The sequence below is a fragment of the Petaurus breviceps genome, unplaced genomic scaffold, assembly GCF_028583685.1.
Source record: "Petaurus breviceps papuanus isolate PSGF00001 unplaced genomic scaffold, PetGlider_PUasm1.0 90731, whole genome shotgun sequence".
In the NCBI taxonomy this organism is placed as follows: Eukaryota; Metazoa; Chordata; class Mammalia; order Diprotodontia; family Petauridae; genus Petaurus; species Petaurus breviceps.
In genome coordinates, this window is record NW_027187325.1 from 3,998,220 (window position 1) to 4,024,967 (window position 26,748).

At 35.9% G+C, this 26,748-nt stretch overlaps 1 protein-coding gene across 2 annotated transcripts in view; it reads right to left on the reverse strand.

The window, feature by feature from the left end:
• The window catches only part of CNTNAP5 (contactin associated protein family member 5), a 934,370-nt gene that overhangs the window by 368,245 nt on the left and 539,377 nt on the right, over positions 1-26,748 (reverse strand). For both annotated transcript variants that reach the window (XM_069066887.1, XM_069066888.1), the window contains exon 11: positions 23,261-23,367. In XM_069066887.1, coding sequence (XP_068922988.1) covers positions 23,261-23,367 — 107 coding nt within the window. The remainder of the gene's footprint in view (positions 1-23,260; positions 23,368-26,748) is intronic.

The following is a 26,748-nucleotide window of genomic DNA, read 5'->3' on the forward strand; positions in this document are numbered from 1 at the left end:
GATAAAATGTTCAAAATTACATCAAGAAAACCTGAATTCCAATCTTGCCTCAGAGACCTTCTAGCTATTTAATTTTAGGCAAGTAACATAACTTCTCTCAGTCTGTTTCCTTATCTGTAAAAATGGGGATAATATTAGCAGATATACCATAAGATTGTGTTAAGGTTAAAATGGGATAAAAGGTTTAAACAGTTTTGTAAAACTTAATGTACTGAGGTGGCTAGATGGCAGAGTCAATAGAGCACCGACCCTGGAGTCAGGAGGACATGCATTCAAATTTGACCTCAGACACTTAACACAAAAACTAACCATGTGACCTTGGGCAAGGCACTTAACCCCAATTGCCCTACCCTCTCCCTTCCAAAAAACAAAAAAACTTAATGTATTATACAAATGCTATGCTCATATTCATTTTGCAAATGGGAAAATGAAACCAAGATGAAATTATATTCCCAAAATATAGCAATTATTAATTGTAGGCTCATCTATGTTGATATCAATATTTGCTGATTTTTAGTGTTAATCTCTTAAGTGACAGCAATTGAAGTAGTATTAGTTATTGGTCAAGTCAGTCTAAAATGACAGTGTCTGATTGCTGATATGACTGGTTAGTCTTTCAAACTAGATAATATAGAAATAAAACAATGGCACTTCTATAAAACCTTCTGATTTAGAATTTAGACATATTTTTAAAGTCATGTGTTTGGTTTACTATGAAAAAAGGGCAATGACAGTTACATAAAATAATTCTTTGTTGTTCAGTTATTTCAGTTGTGTCCTACTCCTCATGACCCCATTTTGGATTTCCTTGACAAAGATACTGGAGTGGTTTACCATTTTCTTCTCCAGCTCATTTTACAGATGAGGAAACTGAAGCAAACAGAGCTATTTGACTTTCCCAGGGTCACAAAACAAGTAAGTGTGTGAGACCACATTTGAACTCTTATCTTCCTGAAACCAGACCTGATGCCCTATCCACTGCGCCACCTAGCTGCCCCTCAAAGAATTCTTGGAGTGGAATTTTGTCTTATTAGAAACAGGTGTATAACTTGGTTGAAAAGAGCAGATACACCAGTGTTTTAATAGCTGAATAAAACAGTTTGGTTCTGTTTCTAGCAGCTAATTCATTGCCTAAAGTACAATTTGAAATGTCCTTGCAATGTCTACTCTCATTAAGAATAATGATAGCATACACACAGATATACAGTTGTATTTAGCCTTCATCTTTTCAAGTGCCAAGGTCAGATTTGTAGTTTGTTTTTGTTTTTACTTTATTTATCCCCTCCCTTCCCCCTGCCGTCCATTCATTTGTACTCCTACAGGGAAGCTATAGAAACATTACTGATTGAAACAGTTCCAGTCCTCTTTTCCACCTTGGCCTGCAAGCTCACCAGTTTCTAGGTCAAAATAAAATAAAATAATACTTCACTACATGACTGTATATATGGGCATACCTCTGTCTCTCTCTCTCTCTCTCTCTCTCTCTCTCTCTCTCTCTCTCTCTCTCTCTGTCTCTCTCTCTCTCTCTCTCTCTCTGTCTCTCTGTCTCTCTGTCTCTCTCTCTGTCTCTGTCTCTGTCTCTGTCTCTGTCTCTCTCTCGTGTGTGTGTGTGTGTGTGTGTGTGTCTGTTTGGTCCTAGACATAAATAAAACTAAATTAATTCCATTAATTAAATAAATGCTTGTGAAACATTTTGGAAGCATTTTCCTTTTATGGACAGTTGTTTAATTAAGCTTAACAACCCCCTTGTGAGGTACATGTATAGCAAGTTGCATTCATTTAGTTTGATGGATGTAAAAAAGGAGGTAGGTTAAAGAAAAGGGGCTTTTGCTGAAATCAGTTAGGAAACTATGCCAGAGTGGGACATTTCTTGGTGTCCCAGGAAATTCTCAAAATAGACATAGCTTCTGTGACATTTCTATCATTGAAAAAAAAAAGGGACTGAGGGTACATATGTCTTAGAGGCTTGCTGGCTCAGCAATTAAACTTAATTCATATATAGCTAACGAAGAGTAGAAAATAAAACTATATCACTCAAATTTCATAATAATAATAATGTAACATTTCTATAATAGTTCAATAATTTCTAAATTATTTATAATAAATATTCAGAAAGATACAAATGTATATAAACCCCTGGACTATGATTTCAGAAATGTGTGTTACACAGCTATACACATTATCTATTAGATTCCAATGATTTGGGTACTCCCTCTAAGTATATGAAGCATGGAGGGGGAAGGCAATCCTTTCTATACTTTAGTCAGTAGGAAAGAGAGTATCACAGCAATCCTGGAGCCCTTCATTCTCTAATATTTCAAGAATTTTCGTTTCATTAGTGTGCGTATACCCTCAATCAAAACAGACTATATCCCCTCTAGGCCTTGATGGACACTATTTGTGGACTGATCTGATAAAAAAAAAAATCATTTCTTGGTGGCTATGTTTTTGTGTATTTCCTCCTAAGGAAAAAATATCACCTTCATCTCAAAACTTTCATAGTATGATGTCTAGACTTTCTCCATTAACCTTATAACTTTATACCTTGTATCCTGTCTTACCCCTACTGTTTAGCTTATATTTTCTTAAAGGGACTGTGTGTGTTTTTAGTCTTTGGAAAGTATAGCACAATAGTCCGCACATGGTGCTTAATAAAAACTTGTTGAAAGTGAGTTGTTTTGTGTAATAATTATTTTAATAATTTGGTTTGATGCCTAAATCTGTCATTTAATAGCTAAATGGCTTTGGACAATTTACTTAACCTCTTTTAATCATACTTCTCTCATTTTTAAAGTCAGGAAAATAAGATTTATTTCCTCACAGGTGTCTAGTAGTAAGTGAAATAATATATTCCACAAAATTAATGACTACAAAGTCATATGCAAATATGAGCTATAGTTATTATCATAAGCAACTCTTTGATGTATCTTATTTTACCTTTGCCCAGTGAATGGTAACATGAGCTAGCTATCACATGACACTTCAAAATTTGCAAAAGATTTCAGACACACCATTTTATTTGATCATCAAAGGAAAAAAAAAACACCTGCACAGTAAGATATTATTAATCATATTATTATACCTATTTTATAGATGAGACAACCAAGTTTAAGAGAAAGCAAATAACTTGTCTATGGTAATCCAGCTAGTGTCAGAACCAGGATTTGAAACCAGGTTAATGATATGAATTGTAAATTCTTAAAATAGTTGGACAGTTTCATCAGCCTTATTCTTTTTTTCTTGCCAGAGGGAATAAAGTAGGTCTCCATCACTTTACAGGATGCTTACATTCTTGGGATAAGAACTGAGGTGACCATAGGAATTGTTCCACAATATTGCCAACTTGTCAAGGACAAGTCTATGGGTAAGATGAGTAATTATCTTATACTAAAACAACTGACATGACCAGAAAATAGATTATGGTAGTGCAGGAAGGGCTCTCTGTCATGGAACTGGAAAATGCTCCTTCCCAACAAAGTAGAGGAGAGTTATGCTGAATTTCATCATCTATAAGAATCTCAATAGTTATAACCTTTGAAAAATTGGAGCAAATTAAAGACTACAAATTCCTAGATTTTCTGCAATTGAAAGGGATTAGTCACACAATTATAGAATAGTCAAAGGAAGCCTTCAGTTCACATAGAAGAAAACATGTAAAATTTAATTCAATGCAGCAATAAGATTAAGGCTATACATGTATTTGTTGCTGTAATTCTAATATCCTCTTAGATTTACAAAAGTCCAACAAGCTCAAGGGGTCTTCCTAGATAATGTCGCAGAGTGCTAATGAGAAAATTTACCCAGTAAAAGAAATCTTTAATCAAAGAACCTAGGGCTGATGTAAGGGAGGGAGGAGGGTGACATATACCAGTAGTTTACTGAACTTCCTAATATATCTTATTCAGATTATTCAATTTATTTAAATAAATATTTAATAAGTTCTTACTGTGTATAGAGCATCAAATTAGAGCCAAGAATAGATACAATTTTATATGACTCTCCAATTCTTCCTGGCTTGGATGCTATCATGGACTACCCAAGATAATCCCATCACCTGAAATCTCATCATTATCCTGATTCACTCCACTTTTGACTCTCAACTCCTTAATGGCTTCTCCACTCTGATTGGAGGGCTAAAGGGGGAAGCATCCCAAAACCTTCCTTTATAGAGCGCTCAGAACTTCCAGAATTTTCCTGATAACTCTCCACTTTTTCTCAGCAGCTCTGCTTGGTTTAGTCTCTATAGAATATCATGAAACTCATGCCAGGTACTGCCTGACGCCCCTGTCCTCTTAAGCTTCCTTTTGTGTATTACCTTTCCCCATTAGATTCCGAGGGCAGCCAGGTGGCACAGGGAATAGAGTGGTGGGTCTGGAGTCAGGAAGAACTAAAACTCTTCCTAGCTTTGTGACACTGGGCAAGTCACTTAACCATGTTTAACTCAATTTCCTCATTTCTAAAATGAGTTGGAGAAGGAAATAGCAAACTACTCTAGTATCTTTGCCAAGAAAATTTTACAATGGGTCATAGAGTAGGACATGACTGAAAAATGACTTAACTATTAAGAGTGTAAACTCCCTAAGGGCAGAGAATGTGTTTCTTTTTCTTATTTGTATCCCTAGTTCTTACTGCATTGTCTGGTATGTAGTAGATAATTAACAAATATGAATTCAATTGAATATGAGAATAGTGTCCCTTCCCCTATTAGAGCAGAAGGAGGGCAGTCTAAAAGAAGGTTAAGGGGCAACAAGGTAGTATAGTTAATAGAGTACTGGCCCTGGAGCCAGGAGGACCTGAGTACAAATCAGACCTCAAACACTTAACACTTACTATTCGTATGGCCTTGGGCAAGTCGCTTAATCCTTCCCTACCCCCTCCAAAAAGCAAAAAGAAAAGAAACAAGTAAAAGAAGGGTAAGATACATACACAGAGAACACAATACATAATACTTCATAGAGGAAATGTAAAGCCTAGTGGTGTCTGAGATAGGGCGGAGGAATTCTTTCCTGACTGGTGGGTGAGGATGGATGACAGAAGCCTGCATAGAGGAGATGACATTTATACTATGATTAAAAGTATTAAAATGGGGTTATAGCTTTTTAACCTTAGAAGGGTCCTTGGAGTCTATCCAATCTGATGGTTTTACTGACGAACAAACTGAAGCCTGGAAATGTCAAGTGATTTCTTCAAGGTAAGACAAGTAATAAGAAGGAGAGTAAGGAGAAGTTGAATCCAGTATTCATTCAACTCATCCATATTCCTTCCCACTATCACAAGGACTAGTCAGGATTTGGGGGACCAAAGATGTTTTAGAAGTAGGGAATGGCAAGATCAAGTCAAAGAGGAAGGAAGGTAGAGGAGATTCAAAGATTGGAGATTAATCCAATTTGACTTAAAAATAAAATGTATGTAGGGGAATAATATAAGTCTGGAAAATAGGGTGACAATTGTAATAGTTCAGACAAGCAGTCATGAAAGGCTAGAATAGGGGAAAATAATATAAACCAGTTAGTGGAATACAGATAAACTATTTTCTCCTCTAAAATTTCTAGTTAATTTGTCCTCTCTTTATAATCCTACCCCCCCCCCCAATTTTTTCTTTTATGGTCCTGGAGCCCATTTTGATGCACTGTTGCTTCACATTGGAAAGAACAGAAATTCACAATTGGTGTGTGAAACTGGAAAGGTTTTGAATATGGAACCAGTAATGGCCTATGTTATCTGACATTTAAGAACTAGTCTATTTTTGGGAAAGTTCATTACTACAAATGCTTATCTATTCAAATATAGGGCATTTCTGAAAGACATTAAGATGTTGGACGAGAATAAAATCCAAATTCCTGAGCTTGACACTCAAATATGCATCACAATATTAGTTGAACCTAGTAATTCTACTCTTATCCCCTAAGGACTTCAAAATAATTCTGCTCCTTTAGTCACCTGACCTTACTTTTTCTTCCAACAAGGACCTATATTTCCTCCAGAAGTCCCACCATACAGTAAAAAAGAACAATGAGCTAGGAATCAAGAGAACTGTGTTCAAGTTTAAATTTGTTCATTAATTACATGTGAAATGTGGATAATTAGAATCCTTATAACCTACATAGCACAGAGTGAGAACAAAAGGAATGCTTTTAGGGCAATGTTTTTAATCTTAGATCATTTTGTTACAGATTTAATAGTCTTCTCCTAAGAGAAAAAATGAATGGAAATTATGCTCAGTAAAAAATAGGAAATTTTAATCAATGTGTTTTCACTTGTTTTCTTGGATAACTGAACCAGATTTTTGGAGAAATTTAGGGTATTTCTGATAATCTAATAGATTAAATGGAAAGAAGTATGTATAGCAGATCAAGAAGTTGAACTGAATTCAGGAAAAGCCATGGTTGAAATCCCCTTTCTGATATTTACTAGCTGTGGATCCTGGGTCAGTCACTTAATTTCTCTCAGCCTCAGTTTCCTCATTTGTAAAATGGTGATAATAATAACACCTACCTCAAAGGGATATTTCAAGGATCAAATGAGATAATAGAAGTGCTTTGAAAATTTAATCATATATGTATATATACATATATAAGTTACTTATAATTAAACCTCATTATGATAAAAATATATTTTAGATCCAGGATTGTAGATTGCCTTTGTTTTTTTTTTAATATATATAATTGCAAATTATATATGTATGTTTGCTTACATTTCTGTATATACATGAAAGGCATTATGGGATAGTATATTGAAAACTGACCTCACAGTAAAGAAGGCCTGAATCAAGGCATGCTTTTGACACATATGGGTTTATTCAATTCCAGGTATGTCACCTACCCTCTCAGTGCTCTCAGTGACCTCTAAATTGAAGAAAAGATGGAGACATATATTGGTAGAGGAAATTTCCTAAATCTAGAGTTTCCTATATCAATGAAAATACATAAGGTCTAGTCCTTATCCTATAGGTAGGGAGACAGAGAGATAGATAGATATGTATATGTTTATACATATGAATATACACATACCCCTTTAAATACAGAGACAGACACATAGATAGGTAATTTGGCATAATGGATAGAGAGGTGGCTTAGGATAAAGGAAAAGCTGGAATCAAGTTCCATCTGAGATTAAGTCCTGCCACATATTAGCTAATCACTTAAACTTGGATTGCTCTAGTCAATTTTCTATGGTTAAGAGAGTATAAAGATTTTCATTCTATTTCACAGACTTTTCCCATCTTAGGTATACATACATACATATGCATATATGCACATGGACATGTATACAAGCACATGCATGTGTATGCATACATATATACACACATGCATGTACACACATATACTATCCAAACATTTACTAAAAGAGACCTACCTCTTTTAGCAATGATAAAAATTACTTTTTAAATCTTAGTAAAATTTAAGATGTTGAAGTGACATTGTATTTGGATTTGAATCCTAGTTTTTCAACTAAATTATTATACCACCCTAGACACATTGTTCCTTAAGTCTCCTTTGTTTGTTTGGAAAAAAAAGTATGTATGTATGTATGTGTATACACATCCATATTTACACCTATATACATGCACACACGCATACATACATAAAGGTTATGTAATTATTATAAGGGAAATAATGCCTATAATCAGGGGCAGCTAGATAGCACAGTAGATAGAGTACTGGGCCTGACTTCAGCAATGCTCATCTTCCTGAGTTCAAATGCAACATCATGTATTTACTAGCTGTATGCCCCTGGTCAAGTCACTTAAACCATTTTCCTTAGTTTCCTCATCTTTCAAATCAACTCAAGAAGTGTAACAAACCACTCCATATCTTTGCCAAGAAACCCCCAAAATGGATCATGAAGAGTCAAATACCACAGAAAATGATTCATTAACAATGCTTACAATCAGCTATTCACATAATCCTTGAATCCTAGGGCTCTAGCTATACTGGTCTTGGAAACCATGTGGCTGGAAGCTGACACACTGTACCTGATCTACTGCTCCGCTGCATATACTCTTTGGTCTAATCATGCTATAATTATCCTCTGTACACAACATGTCCTTCCTTCTTCCTGTATGTGAAAATACCCTGCATCCACCTTCCACGAATATACCCAACCCACCAGGGGGAAAAAAATCATAATTTCATAACAAGTTTAACCTGCTTCATAGATTTTTTTTAAATCTATTTTCTTTCAGAGGCAATCAGGGATAAGTGACTTGCCCAGAGTCACAGAGCTAGTGTCAAGTATTTGAAGCCAGATTTGAACTCTAGTCCTCTTGACTGTAGGTCCAGTGCTCTATCCACTGCACCACTTAGCTGCTCCATAAATTTCTGATTGACTCCCTTTCTTTACTTCCTGTAGTATGTTTTGTTTGTGCATTTTTATTTGCCTTATTTTATTTTTTTAATTTTATAGTTCCTTATTTTATTATATATGACTATATTATAACCTTCGCTAATTATTTCATTAATGTCTAACACATGTATTAAACCTATCCCAAAATTAGACTCCAGGCTCCTGTAGAAAGGGGTAACATTTCATCTTTCTTCTCTATTTCCCCACTACTGGGAACAGAGATTGAAGCAAAAAAGATGCTTCATAAATTCTTTGGGTGATCTTAACTTTAAGTAAAAGAAGGTTTAAATTTAAAATAATTTTAAATGAACAAAACTGAAAATCATAATAAAAACAAAAACACATGAGCTGAAACATGCTCAGTGTTCTTAGTCATTCTTAGGACATTAATAAATAGAAATGGTATGCTACAGTGGCCTAAAATTACTTTATTAGACTTCTAGAACCATTTTCCCAAAACTTCCTGTTAACACCCATTCATCCTTTACCAAGCCTCACCACAGAAAATAAGTTGAAGAGTGAGATTTTTCTTTTGAGAGATCCCAAACATCTTATATGGTTCAGTTAGACTGGAATTATGATATGGTAGTCAGATATATCACAGACAGGCAGATATATCATAGTATTATAGGGGGATATTTCCAAGGGACAGTTAGCTCATTGAATGAACAAAAATCCTAACAGTTATAGCTGGCCAGAAATGGAATGGCATGGAATTACTTATAGAAATGTGCAAGCAAAGGTCCAGGAAACTGAATTCCTCAAGAAGTCTTCTACTATATAGGAAATTGTCTTTAATGGCCTCTGAATATAATAATAACTTATGAATATAATTTTAGTTGCTAATTTTGGTTTATTTGTATATTTTCACCCAGGTTATTTTTACAGGTCTGTTAGTCTTGCAGGCATTTATCTCCAGCTTTAGAGTAATATCTCCTTACAAAGAAATTTGCAATCATAGGAATATAGGTTCTAAAACTATCATGAGTCTTCTGAGAGACTGAAAGTAACAGGCAACTCTTTTCTACATACACAAATGCTTTTTTGTTCCATCAAGCATCTGTTTAAACAACAGCAACAATAAAAATCAAGTGTTAGGAGATAGAAATGATCACTTCCTCTTCAGGCTGGCAAGACATCAAGATTAGTAGAGACAATGAACTGCAGGAATGATTGCCAGGGTCTACTATCATCACATTAACTGTCAGCATGAAATCTTTGCTACTTAAAATGGACTTTGACAACTCTTCTGCTGACAGACTAATAAGCTCAGTTCTATGGGTTGCTTTGATGACAGGCTTATTTCTCTTCTATGCTATGTATTTTGATGCTATATATTTTATGCACACACACACACACATATATATATATATATACACACACACATAAATTCACTTACATGAAATACTATTTGTGTTATCTTAAAACTATACAATATATTCTCTGAATGGGGTCATTGCACAAAAGAATAAGACATACTTAGAAGTCAATTATTCATTCGTGTATCCATCTACCTCTCCCTTCATTCAATGAATGATGTGTCTACTAGAAGCAAATCACTGCTGATAGAAAGGCAATAGAGTAATAGGAAGATAAAGACATGGTTCTTGCCCTCAAGTGACTTACATTCTATTAGGTCAAGACCAGCTGCCTCACAGAGTTGACATAAGTATCAGATAGGATTATATATAGTAAGCACTTTAGAAACCTCAAAGTGCAATAAAAATGATAACTGCTGTTTGTGTTGTTACAGAAAATACTCTAAGTATCACAAGACAGGTATTAACAAAGTGCTAGAAAAATAAGAGGACTGAATTTGATGATGGGGAAAACAAATCTTCATGGAAGAGGTAGCATTTCATCTGGGCCTTGGAGAATAGGCAGGATTTGGATGGTTGAAGATAGGGAATTCTAGACAGATGGAATACCATGAACAAAGGCAACACTGAATGCTCATTGAGGATGAGTAATGAATCTTGGCTAGTACATATGATTCTAGCCAAGGAAAGTGGGAGGAAAGTCTGAATGGAGGTAGGAGGAAGAAAGTCTGAAAGGTTGGTTGAGGTCAGATCCGGGAGTATTTTGAATTTTAAATTGGACATTATTCAAAGAGAGTGGGAAGGAATGGAGGGTTTTTGAGTAGTGGGATGCAAAGATCAGCACATTAAGGTTGTTCCAATGAACTGAGAATTTGAAGGTGCTTTTTGTGGTGGACAACTGAAAAGTAAAATGGATGGTAAAAGGTGATAAAATCCTTCTTTTGTTCATTGAGATTTATTATTATAAGTCCCGTACCTATGGGATTCAGCCAATTTGCATATTATTCAATTAGAACTCATCAAGGATGAAGTCTGATAAAATATAAGTAATATTCTAAGAAAATTAATATTATAACTAATATTGATAAGCCTGATACAACACTAATACTATTTTATTCTTGTTTACTTCTTTATATTTTTTTCAAGTGCTTTTATGTGTATTGTTTCATACTGTACTCTCAAAAACATTGTGAGGTAGGTGGAGCAGATATTATTATTCCCAAAGGATACATTAGGAATATGAACTCCAAAGAAATAAAGTCATAGGTCCAATGACATTGAGAAAATTCATGTCAGGAGAAGGATTAGAATGTAAGTCTCCTGAGTACTAGGTCACTATGATTTCTAACTTAGTAAATCTAAGTCTCTCAAAGTTATACCTCAAATATTATCTATGAAGAATTGACAAATATATCTATTCTTCTGATTTGAAAATATGCCTGTTATGAAGGTTTTGGAACATACCTGATTCACCTAACATGGAGGCATCCCAAAGAGGCTTTGCTTTGGCACAGACAGATCTCCTAAGACGGAAGCACTTTTGGTCCCCTACCATGTGAGTAGGTTTATCCTCCTTTGATTCACCACAGAACTGGAACAAGTGGCATCATTAAAACTGGTGAGACTGAGAGACTTGCTCTCTTTATGTTGCTTTTTTTCTGGCAAGCCTTCTTTCCTGCTGCATGCAGAGGGGGAGCAGGTGCTATGAACTTAATAGGTGTAAAGGGAAGGATTTACTTCTCCTGTTCTAACTCTTTTTCTCTGACTCTGAGAAATAAGCCTTGGGATGTCTGCTTCTGTTCTGTGTCATTTGCCCTTCTCAGTTTTAAGTGTCAGCAGTGATCCCTGGAGTTAGTGACATGGCAGCCTTAAAGTCAGGATTCCAGATAAGCCTGGTAAGAAAGTCCTAAGAAGTCTACATGCCTGGGACTCAAGACTGGAGGGGAACTTGGATGTTGAAACTGTATGCTCTATAGGAACTGAGCTAAACTCCTCAGTTATTGCCTTTACCCTCACCAGAGACTGGGGCAGGACAATAGTGCCTGTCAAGTGTTGGGAGAGCTAATTTGTAATTATATCTTTCAAAGAAAATATTTCTTTGTAAAATCTAATCTGACTGTTAATGACTAAATGGAACTGGGGTGCTGGGGATCATGCCCTACATGTGAAGTAGCAGCATCAGTGGGTTTGAAGCTGCTTATAGAAAGCCCAAATACCCCTCATCCCAAATCTCTTCAAGGGTATGAAAGAACCTTGATGGGTGAGAGGTGAATGGATTTCTACCCAGAGGAAAAAGATGATCATCCTTTACATAAGCCGTTTTTGATGATAGTGATAGAACCTCAATCTGAGAAGAAGCCCGTAAAAGAGTCAGCACAGTTTTTCTGATGGAACAACTCTATGCAAGGAATAATTCAGTAGTGTTAGTTTTAATTACTTGCAATCACAGAGTCAGAATTCCTGACCTTGAAAGAATGCAAACTGAGCAAGTGAAAGAATGGTAATGAATTTTACCTTATGACCAGGTAAGATAACATCATATACCATGGTGTCCTCATTCAGAACTGTGCTTGAAATAAAGAGAGCAGACAGAGTAGCACTAAGACACTGCTTTCATAATGAACTTTAAAGGGCCCCTGACCCATTTTTATGCTCTGAATGAAAACACCATTGTGTCTTAAGGATTCTCACCTCACAAAATTCTGAATAAAATGCTAAAAGGGTTTCAAGGAGAGGCCTCCTGGGCTTTAATTACCTGAAACCATAATACCCTGGTCATATTTTAACATTTTACCTCACTTTTAAGGTTACTTCAATAAATGACATGTGACCCATGAAAATGCTGAGTTCTGGTTAATCCTGCTTTGAGACATATCCGAAGGATGAATAGTGTTAGACTTTTAAAGCAATTTCCTATGACTCATACCTTCAAATACCTATGTATAAACATAGAGCTGCAAAGTACCTCAGAGATCATATAGCACAACTACTAATTTTTAAAGATGAGGAAACTGAAGGAAAGTTAAATGCTTTGCCTAAGGTCACAGAAGTAGCTAGTAGCAATGCTAGAACTAAAAACAAGTCTAGTGATTCCTGGCCTAGCATTCTTTCAAATATATCATTTGTTTAGTCAATTAATTGTGTCCAACGGCTCGTGATTTCATTTGGTATTGTTTTTGGCAAAGATATTGGGTTAAAAGTTACTTGCCCAGGGTCACACAGTCATTAAGTATGTGAAGCTGGATTTTAACTCAGGTCCTTCTGACTCCAGGGTCAGCATTCAAACCACTGTTCCATCTATCAGTTGTAATGGCAAGCAAACAACTACTTAGCACTTGTTTCAGTTGAGCCTTGCCCTTGATTATATCGTCTTTGTTAAAAAACAGAACTTGTCAAACCCTCATTTGGAGGAACTTGCAGATGCAACAGGAAGGGGTGGAACAGGGAGAAGCTAATGAGCATACATAAAGAGAAGCCCAAGCTGGGAGAGAATAGAACTGAGAAGGGGAATGGTTGTGGAGGGTGACACTCTGTTTGTCTGTTCTGTCTCTGCTGATTTGTATTGGTGATACTTTGTACAGAAGCCCTGGGACCTTAGTGGAAGCTCTAAAAGAGGATTTTCTTGTTGTCTGCTTACATAAGTCCTGGAGGAGGGTTTTGGAGGTCCTGAGATTATACACCCATGATTTGTGCTGAGTTTTCAGACTTTTTTTTGTGGGTCTGTGTTGATTTCACAGACAGGAAAGTGAATTGATGATGGTGCCAACAATGTGAATGAATGTTGTTTTGGCTCTGTTAAGCTTTGTCTTCCCAGAAACAGAAACTACAAAGGACTTGAGGTGGAATGGACACTGTGAGTTTTAATATGGGACTGGAAGAGGAACTGGATGAGATGAGAGCTGCCTACCTTTGAATCCAGGTGACAGCTGGGAAGATTCAGGCAGAAGCTGGGACCATGGAAGAGGAACCATGGAATTTGGGGAGGCAGCCTTGAATCAAGATGAAAAGATCTCTCCTTGGATACTTAGTGCTGACTGAGAAGATCATGATTTACTATGGCCTAGGGGTGGGAGAAATTTATACTCTGAACCTTGTATCTCTTAAGCATGGTTGACTTACTGAACGATAAAAAACTATGTAGCCACTTTGTTGAAAACTATGTGGCCACTTTAGTGATAAGGTGTTGTATCATTGGGAATGCTGCACTTTGGTTTCTGTGAATATTTTGCTTTAATTTACTGCTGAATAAGTAGAGAGTTCACTGTACTATGTGATCAGAATCTTAAAGCTGTTCACAGCAGCTGTCCTCTGGAAAGCTGCTCATGCTTGGCTTTACACCAGCCCCTAAATATACCACACTGGCTCCCATTAAAACTAATAATAGTGCTGCGATGGTGGCACACACCTATAATTGCTCTTTCTGTGGAGATTAGAAGATCCTTTCATCTCAGGTATTATGATCTGCAGATGAGCTAAAGCTGTACAACTATATTAATTAAAACTTGTAACCCCTACAGAAGAAGAGGGAGAATTAGGAAAGTAAGGATAGCACAGGTTCACAGCAAAATAGGTCAAAACTTCTGTGTCAATCAGAAATGAGATGGAGCCTTTCAGTGGCCATTTCTCTTTATTGCCTAAGTGGCACAAGGAGATCAATTCTTGAAATAGTAATGATAATAAACAATATCATAAACTTTGAGAATATTGTTCCTTTTTATTAGTAATGTAAATGTACTTAGGATTTCAGAGTCTGTCAAAGTTTGTCTGGTTTTGATTTTTTTGTTGTTGTTTATTAGTTTGGAGAGGCTCATGGCTAATACAGTAGAGACACTGAATGTTTTTTTTTTTTTTTTTTGACCAGGAAAGCTGATGAAGATGAGTTCCAATATGTGGCAGTCCAGACAGAAGACCACAGATTCAACAAATTATAGAAACTGGGAAATTAGAAAGGATCTTATTACAGGTCCCCTAATCCAATTTTTCCCCCCTGAGGCAAAAGAAAAAAAAATTCAAAAATGTCTTTGCAAGTGGCAATCCACTCTATACTGGAACATCTCTAAAAGCAGAGAACTTACAATATATCCCAAGGTAGCCTAGTCCACCTAAATATACTTTTTATCACATTCATATTTCTCTGCTCTCTTAGATCATGAAGCATTAAGTCTAATAGTTAACAATCCTATTCTTTCTGCAGAAGCAGCTAGGTGCTACAGTAAAAAAAGTCAGGAAGACCTGAATTCAATTCCAGTGTCAGACAATTACTAGCTGTGTGACCCTGGGAATATCATTAACCTTTGTCTGACTCAGTTTCCTCATCTATAAAATGGGGATAATAATATCATCTATTTGTAGGGCTATTATGAGGATCAAATGAGATAATATTTTAAGGTACTTAACACAGTGCTTGGTGCTTGATGAGTACTTGTTTTCTTCTCTTCCTAATCTTTCTCTTTCCCAAATCATCCATGCTTCCATACAACACATTCTCTGAATATTCTGGTAACATTCCTTTAGACAAGATATGTCTAATTGCTCCCACAACATTCCCTAGTGCAGAGGGAACCAGATAAAATGTAATTGGGAAATATTTTAAAAAATAAATAAAAATACAACAGAACACAAATAATGTTAATATTTACTTAGGTCAATATGCTAATGTATAGTTCAGCAGCCTCATTTCTATTTGAGTTCATACCACTATTTTAGAGAAGACCCAGTTTGCCAATGTCCTTTCTAAAAGCAGGACCTTGTGAAACTGACACACAGTATTCAGGTGTGGCCTGAGTAGACCTAAGCCAATAAACCTACCCCCTTTATTGCTCCTCTGTGCACTTTACTGCTGATAATGAAGCTTAAGAAAAAAATTGTTCCAAGCTTTCAATATCACAGTGGACTTATGCCTAGATGATTACGCATTAAAAGTTCTAGGCCTTTTGAAATATAAATTGAAAGCTGAATCATACATCTTTCACCCTATACTTAAATAGTTGATATTTTAAAAAGTAACACAACAAACAAAAGGCTAGACTCATAATTTGTCCATATGAAATTTCATTTTATTTCATTCATCACGTGGATCCAGCCTGTCATCATCTCTTTTTTTTTATCTCAAGAATGTTAATAATGACAATTTAGTTATACTTCCCTGGTTTGTATCAGTTACAAACTTGATAAGTTCACCATTTATGTTTTTCTCCAAGTCACTATTAAAGATGTTCATGGGAACGTGAAGATGGAGATTTAAAGACTGTTACTAGAGGATGCTCTCAAACTCTGAAACCAATTTTAAGTCTACTCCCATATAAATGATTCACTGAAATACAACTATCTTGTGTCTATGACACTGTTCTTTCTTTACCTACCATCTAGCAACCCAACAAAAGAAGGAATGGGGTCATTTTGGCATAACTGTCTCCTTATGAACCAATGCTGACTCATGATGATCTCTACTTCCCTTTCTAATGAAAGCTCTAATAATAATCCCCTCCAAATACTCACAAACCATCAGTTTAATAATCTGCTGTGGACTTTGCAGACATTTCCATCAAAATCATGAGTTCATAGCCTATGGAATCCCTTTTTGAAAAGAAGACCATTTGTCTTTCTCTAGTCATGTAGCATGCCCCCATTTGCCATCGAGGTAAGTTACAGCTGGGCTGAGCAATCACAATTGTAAGAATTTATTAATTTATTTATTTATTCATATCTTGGGATTTAATTACTCAGGGAAAGGTGGCTTGAACTTTTTTTTTTTTTAAGAAAAGCTCTCTGTTCTCTTATTTTATGTTATTTTTTTTTTTGCCTTTTGGAGGGCAATTGGGGTTAAGTAACTTGCCCAACGTTACACGGCTAGTATTTTTGTGTGGGGGTTAAGTGTCTCAGGCTGGAACCGAACTCAGGTTCTCCCGACTCCAGGGCCGTCTCTTTACTCACTGAGCCACTTAGACACCCCCTCTCTGTCCTCTTATTAACCACCAAGATATACTTGATTTCAGTTCTTTCCTGGAGATTACATTAATTTCATTTCATTTTTTTTAATCTTGAAATCAGAGAAAAAGAAAGTAAACTGATTAGAACGAATATGCTTCATTCTTACTGATTTTTAAGCTATGTAATTTTAGATTAAGAATTTAGTTTCATTATACCTCAGTTTCCTTATGTGCAATTTAAAGGGATTGGACTAGAATGATCAGTACCCGTGGACCCCTTTTTTAATAATGTTTTTAAATATACAAAATCAAATAAAAAAGAAACCAATTTGTGAAACAGTTATGAATATACACACTCATGCTTATATACATACACACACATATTACAATCTCACAACCCACAGGTTAAGAAGAATCCTTGGATTAGATATTCTCTAAGGTTCCTTTTATATATATGACTCAATGATTCATGAAGGACAGATCAGGCTGTTCAGGAATTTCCTTTACTATAGAAGATTATCTCATTAAAATTGTGTCCTGTGGATGGACGCTGGATCATGGTCACTGGAACAAATGTTGATCAAGTTTCTTAATGTGGTCCTACAGCCCATTGCTGGTGACTCTAGTTTTGTAAGGAATTACTCTTTGGGATCCTTTTGATTTAGAGAATCTGATTATTTTCTTTCTAAAAGAAAATAATGAGAATGTCACTCAATTTTATCAATATATAAATAAGTCTGTATCACTTGCCTTTTCTAAGAAATTGTGGTATAATTGAAAGGGCATTGAATTTGAAATCAGAAGACTTGGATTCAATTCTCTGCTCCAAACATTTATAACTTGTTGCTTAATCTATAATAGTCTACTAGTTATAAAAATTTGGAATAATACTGTTTTTTTCTGTATACAGAAACATACCTATATCTGAACATAGGCCACATCTGAAAAAATGAGATCACTTGCAAATGGTGAAAAATCACATTGATTATAAGCTGCATTGAGTTTTTTGTAGAAATCTGATTGGTTTGTCTTTTTTTAAGTGCATCCTGTATTCAAAGTAATACAATAACCATACTTCCCAATTTACAGAGTTGTTATAAGAAAAGCCTGATGCAAATTCTAATGCTCTATATAAAAATAATCTATTATTATTAATGCAGATCATGCCTTATCTTTCAAGGATCAGAAATATGTCTTCGTATATTCATCTTTTTCTTCTGTGGTTTACAGAACACTTTTTATCAACATGACATTCAGAGTTACTGGGGTATTGTGTTTGATGCAGTTAGCCTTCTGTTCGTTGAGATACACAAGAAATATTTGTTGTTTCTGCTCAGGATTCAAGACAAATATTACTAGGACTCCAAAGCAAGTCAATATCAAGAATTAAATTATGTTTAGTTAATTATTATCTCATGATTTGGGATCCACTGTTGTTTCTAGGATACATGAAACAAAGCCAGCATTTATTCTTTTATTTCATACAAGCTGCCAATCCTATATAGGCATTTTAAATTTGACCCACTGAAATCTTACTTGACAGAAAAAGTGAGGTTGATGACAATGGCTAATCCAAAATTCCCTAAATGTCTTCAAAGGAAAAAAGAAGATCCAAGGTGAGTGGATGGCCCCCTTTCTCCTATTCCCTGAAACAATCTCTCCATTCCTGTCTTGCCTATCTCCAGTGTCTCCGTCATACAACCTTCCCCTTATTGCATCTATGCCTCTGTTTTGTCTTACATGTTAAATGTGCTCCCCCTGCCAATTATGTCTCAGTTAAAGCTTAACCATCCTTCAAGGCCAAGTTCCTAGTTCACCTTTTTCATGAGGGTTTGCTTGACTTGTCTAACCCACAAGATTGCTTCCTTCTCTTAGTGACAAAACCATTTATACTCTACATCACACAGGTCAGTAGCTGAGTACATGTTGGCTTGTATTCTTTTCCCATGAATCAAATTATGAGCTCCTCAAGGGCAAAGAGTTTTATTCAACTATCAGAACCACATATAGGTTTGAGTGCATAGTTTCTATGCAATAAATACTTGTTGACCTGATTGACTTCAAAAATATAGTGCACTTAATGATCATTCAGCTCAGTTCAATTCAATTAAAAAAATATATATTAATGCCTTCATGCATGAAGCACAGACCTGGGCCTTAGGAAAACAAAAACAGAAACAAAATGGTCCTGAGCCTTAAGGAACTTATATTCTACTCTGAGAGTGACAGAGTGATAACGTACAAAATGTTTGCAAAATAAATGCAAGGTAATTTTGTATTGGGAAAATAAAACACTGACAGAATCAGTCATCTTAAGAGGTTGCGGCCCATATATACATATATAGGGGATATAGGGGAGAGCCTAAGCAAAAGTATGTAGGCTGGAAGCAGAATATCACACATAGAAAAGAAGGGAACCAATTAATATGGAATGTAGGTTAAATGTAGGAGGAATACTTTGCTATGTCTGAAAAAGGTAAACTGGAGCCAGATTTTCCAGGACTTGAAACAATAAAGAATTTTGCATATTGTTCTTAATGCAAAAGGAGCCATAGTATCTTCTGAAGCATAGGATATATATGGTCAAGCCTTGATTTAGGAAAATTATTTAGACAACTGTATGGAGGATGGATTAGATAGATTGGAATTAGGCAAACTGTAGATATAAGTACAAGCAACTAATGTAATTTTCATTCAATATCATATCCCACCAACTAAGAATCTTCAATTTCTCCCCTCTCATCATTTTCCCATTTCTTTGTTATCAATTTATTCATTTATGTTCTCTTTTCCATTTCTTTTTCTCTCCTTGCTCTTTCTCTTACTTTATGTGAGCCAGAGGATGTTGAACAAATTGAGAAGTTCTATTCATAGAAGTTGGGACCAAAGAAGTTGCTAAGCCCCCCTCAGTTGAAAAGAAAAACCAGCCATGGCACCCACAAGGATAAAAACCTCATAACAATAGGGTATTAACTTGTCTGAGCTAAGGAGCATGAGTAATGCTTTCAAAAAGTCTACTGGCTACCAGATGCACCCTAGTCCTCTCCAACATCTCATTAGCTACTAACCCTCTTTCCAGGTGAAAGTATTTCTGCCTACACCAACGGTAGCACTATTAAGACAGCACACATGCATTGTGCTAGACTACAATCACTCGTGTGACAGTTACTATAGTGTTTCATAGCCAGACAACTGATAGGGCTTCCAATCAATAGCCAGCTATTGACTGCCTGACAGGAGGAGCTCTATATCTGGCTGTGTATGATGGAAGGAAAGGATGAAAGCTGACATCCTCTCTCCCTACTGAAAAGTGAGCTAAGAGGCTGTTAACATGTCAAAAGAGCTAGACTAGGAAAGGAGATTAACAAGGGCAGACAACAAGGTGAAGACATCTGGAGAAAGGGCAGCTGGATCATCCTAAAAGGGAATGAAATTGAGATCAAGGAACCTCCCACATATTTAGGGAAATATAAAATGATAATGAATGATTCATTAACACATATTTACTCTGACAAATTGGGTCAGTTTGGTGCCTAAGCATTCATCAAATAGTAGGTGCCCTGTATAGGGCTAAGTAAAGAGCACGTAGGCTATAAATAGCTATTGACTGAGAGAATATTCAGAAGAAAGAGTCATCTTCTCCTGAAGTATATTATCTAATTAATTCTTATCTTCTTCATCTGAAACACATTTTGAAGGTCATGTTGAATATGCCATAATCAAAACTGTTTCCTAAAGATCTTAGGCAGCATCCCAAATTTCAAAGCCTCTAAAATAACGTTTCACCAGACTCCTCATGCTGCCTCTCATCATTTTCGGTTCTGTATAAGGCCAGAAAAACAAACCTAATGCCACACACCTGGCATATTAGCTTGCTGAGTTTGTGTGAATATCACCTTCATTAGCAGCTATAGCATAGTGTCGGGGGAAAGAGCAGAATTTGAGTTTGGGATCAAAGATACAGAGGAAGAATAGACCTCAGAGGTCATTTAATTCAAAACTCACATTTTGTATTTGAGGAAACTGAGACCCAGGGAAGGGAAGCCTCTTGCCCAAGGTCATAGAATCAGCTAATGGTGGAGATGGGATTTAGAACCAGATCATCTGATATTAAAACTCAACATGTCTTCCACTCTATCACACTACTACAGAGGATGTGGTTTCAAATCTGAACTGCTACTTGGAACAAGCAAGTCACTGAGTTTCTCTGAGCCTCAGTTTCCACATCTGTAAAATGAGAGGCCTGGGCTAGATGGGCTAAATCCTTCCTAGGATATGGTATGTGATTCAGATGACTGATTCAGCTCATACCATGGAATAATGTCCTTTGTTTCTTTCCCTCTATCTAAATCCTACCCATCTTTTATGGCTAACTTTGAATTTAACCTCTTCCATGAAGATTTCCTAACTAGCCTGGAGTTCAGGGACCATGTCTTACACCTGACTTCTATATCCCACCCGGTATTCAACACAGAAATAGGCACACAGTAGAGACGCATATTGCTTAAGTGATTATGCCTCAGAGAACATGCCAACATGCCACCTTTGATAAGATACTTTACATGGCACCTTAAAACAATGATTCAAGAAAAATTAAATGAGTGAAGTTGAAAAAGAGAAAAGCAGGGAATATCTATGACTTGAAAGAGAGCCGCTGGCATTTATGCAAAGCCTCAAAGCAACATGATACCTTGAATTTGGCTCTAGTTGCTAGCCCAGGTGAATTGTTGGATTTTTCAGAATTGCTGCAGCCCACATACTTAAGCACTGATAGATTTCCCAGAAGCACAAGGAAAGTTCAGGAAAAAAAAATGTTTTTTTTAAAGTATTGCATTTACCTTTTCATTTAATCAGCCTTGATATTGTACTTTTAAAAATCAGCACCTCACACCATTTAATCCTTAACTTCACCACCATGGGCAGGAGAAGAATATTACTAACTTTAGGTAAAAACAAAACCAAAAAAACCTGCAATTTTAGCCAAATAGATGGATTAAAATTTTAAAAGGAATGTAGTATCATTAAACATAAGACTCTGGACAAAAGAGCTAGATTATTTCCAAAAAAGCAAATGAAATAGATTTGAAGGGATGAGGATTTTTGACATTTAGTAAACCATAAGCTTCAGCATTTGGCCATCCCTTGTATTCAAGTTTCTCCTTCCCCACTGTAAAAGGAGAAGTAGTGTTTTCCTAAAAGCAAAGCACTTTGAGCATCTATGCTAATAAATTCTCTACATCTGTTCTGAATAAAATCACCTTTTTCTTGATAATTTTTAGCTACCATTTCTGAGACTTTGCCTGATGTTAAATCGGGCTTTCTCAGCCTCTCTCTGGGCCTAAGAAATAATTGTGGGATGTTAGAGCAGAAAACATTTTAGAGAACATGTAGTTCAGCTGCTTAATTTTATAGAGGAGAAAGTTATGAATTAGAACAGGAAAGCAAATTGTTCAAGGTCATGAAGCAAGTTATAGAGATAGCTTAGACAAGGACCCAGGTATACTAACTTCCAGTAAAGTATTTTTTTGTCACAACACTACCAAGTAAAAGAATATCTTGAAAAGGAGTTAATTTTTTAAGCTAATATCATTTCTCTCCATTGTTATGGAACATGACAAAATCTCTAAGAAGAAAATACATCATTCTTCTCTGACACTACAGAAATAACCAGGTTCAAAATAAGAAAGCACTGTGTCTACATACCCTGTGGATACAGCTCTGAGAATGTGAGAGAGGAAGTAAATATGAACCAAGAAATAAGTATGTGGCAAGGGGTTTCCATCAAATGAAGGGCTTGGATTCCAAGGTCTCTTCCAGAGCTTATGATTCCATAAGATTTACCTGACAATGGATGGCTGCTTTTATTAATAATATATTGCTGAATATGGGTTTTCCAAAGTATCTCACATTGACTATTAGGTCATTTTTCATCACCTATGCCTTGCAATTCTTCATAGGTAACATAGTACTGAAAGCAATACACTAGGGTAGTTTGAAGTCCTCTAAGTGTTAGTGGGATATTTTATATTATTCCCCAAAAGAAAAGGAATGACATGCCTAGCCTCAAACTAAAGCAAAGAAACCTCCCATTTTCTTATCCTTTCCCATGGACTCCTAGCACAATCCCTGAAATTTATTCAAAAGTGTTGGTGTTCCACATTCACTTCTATATGTTTTCTTTCCAGCAACTGTACAAAACATATACAGCCTTTAGCATGTAACACAAATCTCACCTCTTGGTATTTGTACGTGTAATCTTAATCTAATCCAGTGCCTGACAGCAGGTGCTTAATTAATGAATGCTGATTCATTCTTTCTGCCTATTCTCTTCTTTGAAGTTCCATTATACTGAAAGCTAATATAGTACCATATAATTTAGCACTCAATTAAGCTCTTAGTTGTTTGTACACAATAATTTTGCCTCCCTAATTTTAGTGTAGGTTGTTAGAGAACAAAGACAACATTTTATAACAAAAAAAAAATAATTCTTCTCCCAAGTTGCTAGGGTAGTAGCACTGGGCACATGGCAGGTACTCGATGCACACTCTGTGACTGAAACATGATTAACTGAATAATAATAATGTGTTCCATGAAAGGTTTCTTCCATCCTGCCCTCCTACTAAAATTCCCAATAGCCTGTTCTGAACACCTCGCCAACCTACTTACAGTTATGGCATGTGGCTCCAGTATAACCTGTATCACTGCAGTTACAGTAAAAGGTGGCCCAGGACTGAGTACACGTTCCTCCATGTTCACAGTAATTTGGCAAACATCTAATCGAAGATAAAATAAAAACACACAAAACAGTGCAATTAATTTCAAAAGATATGAATCAAGAGAAAATGAAATCTTCAGACAATAGGCTACCCATGCAAGCCAATCTGTCACTCAATAAACCCAAGGCCCAATTCAGTTCAGTATCATAGCACCCCACACAAACAGTGGGTAGATTTCATGTGGAGCTACTCAATTCTCATCCCTGATTTTGTTAAAAGATGAAGTGAGCAATGCAAATCAATTTAATATGAGGTGATCAGTGAGTGCAGGTGTGAGTGGTCACAGATGAAGACATTCTGTAGAATTTGGATGCATTTTTGGGACTTCTGGAAGGCCAGAGGAAATGACAGATGACTCAGTTAATTTCCACTCCCTCCATCTCCATTTTTTGAGGTATATCCAAAAGCTCATTTTAAATGAACTCAGAAAAAAAATGAAACAAAAGAAATAAACAGTAAAAAAATGAAGAGATTTGAATTCATTTTACTCATGCCTACCATGAAAATTTCAGAAAAGTCACAAAATCTTCTAAGCCAGGCAGATGTCAAAGGGTTAACAACACTAGGGGAGAGCTCAAAGGTGAACTGTGATCTTAGTTGGGTGTATGGTAAGTTGAATTGGCAAGAGAATATATCCCCTAAGAGTCCTGTGTATTGATGTATGAAACTTTTCAGCAATGATTGTTTTAAAAACAGAAACTAATATCCCCGCATGTGTTCAGATGTATTATTAGAAAGTTTCTGCTCAGCACAGCAAATATGTAGTAGTGCTGAGCGACCTATTGTTCTGGAATGAATATATCCCCAGCTACGTGGTGCCAAATAAATGTCCAGAAAAGAAATAAAAGTCGAGTAAGTTTATAGGAAGGGATATGGCTTAGAGTGGGAAGGGACCCTGAAGTGTATATAATGCAATCCCCTCATATTACAGAAGAAAAATCTGAGTATTAGAAAGGTTAAGTGACTGGCCCAGGATTACACAGGTAGTAATTATGTGGGCAAAGATATTAACCCAGATCCTCTGACTTCAAATGCATTGTTATCTGCATTGTGCCAGGCTGACTCTCTATTGTACAATCATAGCTATACCAATACTCTCTTTATGTCTCTAACTCGGTCTCTTTCTTTGTCTCTCTCTCTCTCTCTCCAATTGTGTTAGCTGAACAAAGTTCAGCACTTGCTTCCATTGAGGTCATTTATGCCCGCCTACTTAGACAGTTTGATCAATTCAGCCAGTCTCTCCTTTGGCCTCTCCTGTCCAATTTTCTTCTTTTTGTTTCCTGTTTCATGTTGTTTAGGGCATTTGGGAGTTTCTGCCTGGATGCAATTACATGTCCCAGATCCCTGAGGTTGCTATCAAACCAGTGCCACAACTTTAAGATACGTTCAACATTTTGTGAATATGAGTGAAATTATATTTTGATATATAGAAATCCAATTAAAATAGTGACTTAATTTCCTTCTTTTTTTTTCCAAAGGAAAACAAAAAGAAAGAAATATAGAACACCTGGTTTACAAAATAGTAATTGGTCAGATTGTGGATCTGATGAATATAAATCAGTGTAATGTGGCTGTTTAAAGTATCTTTCAAATTTTAAAAATATATTTTTAGCATTCTTTTTTTGTAAATTTTGAGTTCTAAATTCTCTCTATTCCTCCCAACCCTCCCCCACTCATTGAAAAGATAAGCAATATAATATCAATTAAACATATGAAATAATTAAAAAAAAAATTTCCATATTAGCTACATCACTAAAAAAAAAAAAGCAAAGAAAATAGAGTGAAAAAATTATGCTTCACTTTGCACTATCTCTGGAAATGGGATAGCATTTTCTTCATCATGACTCCTTTGGAATTATCTTGTATCACTGTATTGATCAGAGAAGCCAAGTCTGTAACAGTTGATTGTCATCACAATGTTGCTGTTACTGTGCACAAGGATATTACGGTTTGTTCTCATTTTTCTTTACACAAATTCATGGGATGTTACTCTTTTTTTTTAAGGAAGCCACTCCCCTTGTCATTTCTTATAGTACAAGAGTACTCCATCACAATCATATGCCACAATTGTTCTGTTATTCTTAAATTGATAAGCAACCCCTCAATTTCCAATTCTTTACCACCACAAAAAGAGCTGCTATAAATAGTTTTGTAAATACAGGTCCTTTTCCTTTGATCTCTTTGGGGTACAGAACTAGAAATGGCATTGCTGAGACCCAGGGTTTGCACAGTTCTATAGCCTGGGGCATAGTTCAAAATTGTTCACCAGGATGATTGTACTAATCCACAACTCTACCAACAGTTAATTAATATGCCTATTTTCCCTCAACTCCTCCAGAATTTGTCATTTTTGATAGGTATGAGGTGGTACCCCAGAGTTGTTTGTTGACTCTGCCACTTCAGAATTTGATTTGAAATACTATCTTAAATTTTTTTGGAGGGGAATAATGGGAAAATTTAGATAGATTGCTGACTATGCTGTCATTTTGGCTCTGCCTCCCCTAATAAGTAGTACTAAGAAACTTAGTTAATAATTGTGTGTTTTATCTATAGAAGACTTTTATTCTATAAACAAGTCAGGTTGGGGCAACTAGATGGCACAGTGCATAGAGCACCAGCCCTGGAGTCAGGAGGACCTGAGTTCAAATCCAGCCTTAGATAACTTAATACTTACTAGCCGTATGACCTTGGGCAAGTCACTTAACCCCAAATGCCCTGCCTTCTCCCCTCCAAAAAGTCAGGTTAAAAAAAAATCCTATTACCTATTCTATATAAGACACTGTTAGCAGTTAGGAGTAGAAAGAAAACATAAGTAACAGTAAAAAGGCCTTCCCTCAAGGATATTATAATTCTGCTTGAGGAGGGGAATGAAACCAATCTATAGATAAAGAAGTTTAAAGGATATATGAATGCAAAATAATATGAAGTAATATCAATAAGCAGATTCTGCTAGCACTGCTATCCACATTTTACAGATGAAGAATAAAAGACTAGCATATAAATAGATAGTGAGAGAACTCCTTTCTGCGTTCCTTTTCTTAATTCTTTCCTACCTTAGCAACATATTTTTATAGGTAGAGGGGTCTTCAAAGATCATCTGTTCCAATATTCTTATTTCCTATTTGTAGATGAGAAAAGTGAAGCCAAGAAAGGAAAAATACTCTGCTCATGATAAGAAGAACAATTACTGGCAGAGACTTCATTTGAATCCAGGTCACCTGATTTCAAATTCAGCATACTTTATGCTATGCCATGATGCTTCTCTTTCTTTTTTATTGTTGTTGTTTATTTTTTTCTTTTTTTTCCCAATTGACACTTGCTAAGCATTTACTGTATACCTGGAATTTTCCAGAAGTATTGTAGCAAGAAATTTTTTTT